A 5717-nucleotide genomic window follows, 5' to 3' on the forward strand; every position below is an offset into this window, starting at 1 on the left:
TCTTTTTAACCACCTTTATAACCAACTCTTGTGCTATATATATCCAACTCTTGTGCTTATTGGGTTACACCTCTTCCCACGAACCAAATAGTTTCTTAATGCCTAAGGCCTGGATCCTGTGAGTGATTTCCTCTTACCCTCCATCTTTTTGGCTCTCATCCTTATCTATCCACCTCTCTAATCTTTCATGTTGCCTTTACATTCTTGAAAAAGCTTCACTAGTTTTTATCTGCTCTGTCATTTATTGCATATGCCTATCTATATACCACCGTATCACTGGCTCTAAATTCTGTGCGCCTGCTGCTTTGTGATCCAGGAGGGAGTTGCAACCTGCAGCCGCTGCTTACTTTGGCGAGTTGGAGGAGGCCCTTATCCATGGCACCTGCGCGGCCGGTGTCGATCCTGTCATGATTGAAAGTGATGCCCACACCAAGTGTAAGAGACTATAACTGCCTTTCCTATCGATCTCTTCTCTCCCTTTCTCCGAACCTTAACCGCCTGCATGAGAGAAAGGCTTGTGTCTTTGCTCCCCTCTCCCTCCCCACAGCACACGGCATAGATAGACAGGCACACCACGCCCTGGCTTTTGCCTTGCCAAACACAGCCATGAGCCCTAACCACATGTAATTTGGGCAAGGTGCAGCAACAGCAAAAATGGTGTGATCCCGCGACCCCCCACGCCTCACCTCGCTCTCCTCTCTTTGCCTACATTTTCGCAACCTCTTGTGGGAGAGGGCGATTGACAAGGCCTTTAATTCCGTTTGTATGTATGCAGCAGCAGCAGTAGCAGCAGCGGCAGGATATCTTGCGGCTAGGCCCCCCACGTTGGAGATCTTCCCTTCTTGGCCAATGAGTCATCTACAGCAGCCATACAGTGTAAGCACTGCTTCTCTAGATCATTCGCAGGCTCCTACAGTTCCTTTCTGACCGCAGCAGCGGGGGAAAGTTGCTCTTGGTTAATTAACTGCTTGCATGCTAGCTCACTGTCTTCGTCTGCCTGCCGGCCTCCTCTTGTTTCTTGGATTAATTGCTTCACAGGGGAACTCGCAGTCAGTAGGGAGCACTGACTCCAGCTCAGCCCAGAACACAATGTCACAGGCCGAGTTGGTGTCCCCAGTGAGCATGAGGACCGACTCTGGGCAGCAGCAGCAGGACCAGCAGGAGGCGTTGATGGTGACCATTGATGATTACAACTACAGTCAAGGACTTGGGGCTGCACCAGCCACTGCACCAAGCTTTCAGCAACATGCAGGAGCCCAAGATAAGGTACGTAACAGTGTCAACGTTGATATATACAATACTTTGTCGTCTTCATCATGGTTGTTTACGTTTTTGGACGAGTTCTTCGTTAAGCGTTTCAATGCATCCTCAAAGAGGTTTGCTTTCAGAAGCATAAACTTGGGTCTGTGCTTTGAGCCTGAGCGTCCTTTCAGTTCTAGATATGCCTTTTGAATAGAAAAACCGAGTTCATGGTGGTCGTTGGGTGGGCACTGGGAAAATGGCATATTTCTAGAACCGCTGGAGAGTAGGCAATATCATATGGTCAAGGCTGGTCCAAGACAAAAAAAAAAAAGAAGTCGACAAAAAGATGATTGGCGACATCATAGTGATCTTGTGTTCCTCCTTTTGATGGATAGAAGCAACATGATAACCACCTGAACTGTTCCTTGGAACATAAAACAACCACAATAGTAGTAGCACATTCTCTTTCAATAGTTCACAAAGATGAACTATTATAGACACTGCTACTGTTTTAAGAGAGAGACGTGCATGTAAAAAGCTCCTAGTGAATAGGTTATATTATAGGTGGGTAGCAACACCCAACAGGAATTTTAGCTCCAGGTATACTATAACTAGTTAACTACCTAGCATTGCACACTGTTCTAACTTCCAAGTCTACCACTCTGATGCAGAGAAAGCCTGGATCCACAAGAAAAGATGGCAAATTGGTAGATCCCAAGGTGAGATTCATTTAGTTTCAGTTTGTTGCTTGCATGGCCCTGCATTTCATTCTTGTGCCATACTCTTCTTACTTGCACCTCTATTATTTCTTAGACTGAAAGGCGATTGGCGCAGAACAGAGAGGCTGCGAGGAAGAGCAGGCTGAGAAAAAAGGTTCAAAACAATTACAATCAGTAAAAAAAATCACTGGATGAGAAAAAAACACATTCTCACGAAAACAGTTGCACTTATTTTGCAGGCTTATGTTCAGCAGTTAGAAACAGGTCGGATTAGGCTTCAGCAGATCGAGCAAGAGCTTCAGAGAGGGCGCTCACAGGTTCCAATTCTCCAGAACATCTAATAGTATTCACCACTATCGTTGCCATATGCTCTAACGCTTTAATAATATCGTTTCAGGGTCTGCTCACGGGAGGATGTAGCGCGCCCGGAGAGATGAGTTCCGGTAAGCATCTCATCCCTTGCAGCATTGCAAGCTTCACAACGTTACCACGTCAGGTTCAACAACTTCTTGATTTGCTATTACAGCCGCTGTAATGTTCGACATGGAGTATGCCCGATGGTTAGACGAAGACAACAAGTACATGGCGGAGATTCAGGGCGCTCTGCAGGCCCAGGTCCTGGACGCGAACCTCGGCACCATTGTCGAAGACTGCATGCGGCACCACGACGAGCTGTTCCACCTGAGGGCCGTGCTCGCCAGGTCCGACGTCTTCCACCTCATGACCGGCATGTGGGCTACGCAGTCCGAGCGGTGCTTCCTCTGGATGGCCGGCTTCCGGCCTTCAGAAGTCCTCAAGGTCTAGCGCGAAGTTGCTACATGAATGCTCCGTAGTGCTTTTAATTTGTCTGATCTTTGTGTGATGATTAAGGCGATGTTATATGCTGAGTCTTCTTGCCTTCTTATTTTCATCAGATGCTGATACCTCAGCTTGATCCGTCGACGGAGCAGCAACTGCTGGGGATGTGCAACCTGCAGCAGTCATCGGAGCAAGCCGAGGAGGCGCTCGAGCAGGGGCTAAAGCAGCTGCACCAGTCACTGGCCGACGCGGTGGGCGCTGGCCCTCTCAATGACGGTGCAGATGTTGCCAACTATACCGGTCTCATGGCTCTAGCTCTTGACAGGCTAGACAACCTCGAGAGCTTTTATCGTCAGGTCAGTATTTTTCTCTTCGTTTGCAGTTCATGCACACTGCCGTCAAAATCCCATGTTCTTGCATCATTAATACACTCCTTTGATTTTCTGAACAATAATTCAACAGAGAAAACTAAAATAGTTGGAGCTGAAAACTGAATATGGGAAGTATATTTACCATTAAGCTGAATCACTTAATTTATTATTGTTGAAATGCTGGTCCTACAGAATGTTGTCTTACTTTTCGGATAAATAGAAGGTACTAATGATATATAAGATGTGGTTGTGTAGCATGGTCAACTTTGTTTGAGCAATTGGCTAGATCATGCAGATAAACATCATTAGCACTTTTGAGATTGCATAATTAGTCTCTTATAAACTAGTATATTGACTGATGTTTGTGGACCAATATTTTGATCAATTGGTTGAGTCCTAGAGAAGGTTCTTTATTTATCATTACGTATAAAACGAATGTCTTGAGAGACATAAACACCTATCACTTTCTTCATAAAGCCCAAGTAGGAATATCAGAATATGACGTTCACCTTCTTGCCTTGCATAAATTATTCCGTGTGTCCTACTCACATTTCTGACCACGTCTTGCATATCCACCCGGGCTCCACCTATTTTTGCTGGTTGTTCAACAGATGCACACATATATCTGGAACAGCTTGGATCATGCATGCCATATATGTTTGTTGCACTTGTTGTAAAATGTGCGAGGGTTCAGTCCATGAGTTGACAGTTGTAATCAAGAAAGAGACACAACGACCTAAACTTGAGCACTTAGAGATGAAGCAGAGGAGCCTTGAATTAAAGTAGGATCATGCTGCTCCACGAGATTAGTAGAAAAATAAGTGGTATTGTCTTTGTGTAGGTTCTCTTCTCTCCCCTTATCTGAATAAAAGGAGATCGAGACATCTAATTGCTCCACTGGAGATATTTAGGTTGTGGTTTGTGGATAAACTTTACTTTGGTGGAGTAGATATTTGGAGCAGTTTAGACATCCAAAGGCTTTAGAAAGAAACACGAAACTACCTTTATATTCTTAACCTGTGTTAAGATCCTACATAGCATAGATTGTAGATCATGGAGAGAAATTGCATCACACACCCTAGAGTTGTAGAATATGCAACCGGCAGGAAGCTTCCTACTAGCCCATGTCTCAAGCAGGAACATTGGCTTTGCATCTTTCGTTGTCATTTGATGCTGCCGCCACCAATCATTAATTGCATTCTGAAGTGTATTATCATGTAGATAGTGCAACAAACATTATATTTCCTGTCAGCCCGGTCGCCGGTTAACCCGTTTCACTGACCTAATATATCAACATGGCATTGCAAGTGAAGGCCGACAACCTGAGACAGCAAACCCTGCATCACATGCGACGGATCCTCACCACCAGGCAGACGGCTCGGTGCTTCGTCTCCCTCGGAGAGTACCATCGCCGCCTCCGCGCCCTCAGCTCCATCTGGGCTTCACGTCCTCGCGAGTAAGACAGACATGACGATCTCACTCATCAACAGTATAATACTCAGAATCACATCTCACGCTCGGCGTATACTCTTTCGATTGCAGGAATTTCATGATGCCGGAGAATGTCAGCTCTACAGCAACAGAATTCCAGGCCATTCACCATCAGTCGCAGCAAAACCAGTTCTCCGGCCTCTGAAGCATCGCACAAATTCCACCAAAAAAAAGAGACGCGAGGAGACTGTAGCATTGTTCTGTCACCGTTGTTAAGATATTGGGAAAGGGGAATATCATATCACTAGCTAGGGAAAAGGAGCAGAAAGTAGGCCGGCCAAGGGAAGAAATTAACTGGCTTGGCTCATCGCGTGTGTTGTGATGTTCTTATGGCTCTTGAACTGCACCAAGGGAGGGGTTAGCACCTTTGCAGGAAATTTGGTGCAAAGCGTAGAGGGATTAGGAAAAGGCAAGGGCCGGTGGGAGGGACGTGGACGTGGGTTACGTTGTATGATTATTATCAGTAGAGTAGGCCATTCCATTTGAGAAATGGGCGGAGGAATAAACAATTAATCTGATCTGAGCATTTGCCAAAACGACACGGCCAGATAAACCAGCCATTACCTAATTTGTCCCCTCAAAACAATAAACCATTACCTGATTTGCGATGTTGCAACCTTTTTTTCCCGATATTGAAACTTGCGCTGAGGCCAGGACAAAATTATCCGGGGATTATGGTTACGCCTGAAAAACGAGCTGCGCCTTTTCGGTGCTAGAAAACATTGCTTAATAAGAACCCTTGGCCGTGCATGCCAGCTTTGTGATGTGTCTGTATCAAGTGCAGCTACTGTTTAGTGTTTACACACTCGTTCGGCCCACCTGATGGATGTAGCTAGCGTGGTGCACCCGACGGATGGTGACCACCCACAAGGGCAGAACAAAGCTTAGGGGCCTAGGAGGCTAAGAACAGAACAACAAAGCTCACTCCCGGCATGGTCTTGATCCGCGGGGCCGACCCTCCCTCCCTCCCCCCACTCTCTCCCCCTCCCCCTCCCTCCCTCCCTCCCTCTCCTTTCTCTCACGGGCATGGTAGAGGTGGCGGCTCTGGATCCATTGGTGAAGGAGTGGTGGGGGACAAAGTGGTGAACAGAGCCGG

At 46.5% G+C, this 5717-nt stretch overlaps 1 protein-coding gene across 4 annotated transcripts in view; it reads left to right on the forward strand.

The window, feature by feature from the left end:
* The window catches only part of LOC119345841 (transcription factor TGAL5-like), a 6207-nt gene extending 995 nt beyond the window's left edge, over positions 1-5212 (forward strand). For 2 of the 4 annotated variants that reach the window (XM_037615706.1, XM_037615714.1), the window contains 11 exons: positions 317-435; positions 776-876; positions 1039-1266; positions 1914-1961; positions 2056-2115; positions 2201-2278; positions 2359-2404; positions 2488-2759; positions 2876-3115; positions 4444-4586; positions 4673-5212. In XM_037615706.1, coding sequence (XP_037471603.1) covers positions 317-435; positions 776-876; positions 1039-1266; positions 1914-1961; positions 2056-2115; positions 2201-2278; positions 2359-2404; positions 2488-2759; positions 2876-3115; positions 4444-4586; positions 4673-4766 — 1429 coding nt within the window. In that variant the 3' untranslated portion in view covers positions 4767-5212. Of the gene's footprint in view, positions 1-6; positions 119-316; positions 436-775; positions 877-1038; positions 1267-1913; positions 1962-2055; positions 2116-2200; positions 2279-2358; positions 2405-2487; positions 2760-2875; positions 3116-4443; positions 4587-4672 lie in introns of those variants that run through there. The other 2 variants (XM_037615719.1, XM_037615710.1) reach the window with 2 other exon arrangements.
* Positions 5213-5717: the final 505 nt, after the last annotated feature.

Source organism: Triticum dicoccoides, chromosome 1B, assembly GCF_002162155.2.
Source record: "Triticum dicoccoides isolate Atlit2015 ecotype Zavitan chromosome 1B, WEW_v2.0, whole genome shotgun sequence".
In the NCBI taxonomy this organism is placed as follows: Eukaryota; Viridiplantae; Streptophyta; class Magnoliopsida; order Poales; family Poaceae; genus Triticum; species Triticum dicoccoides.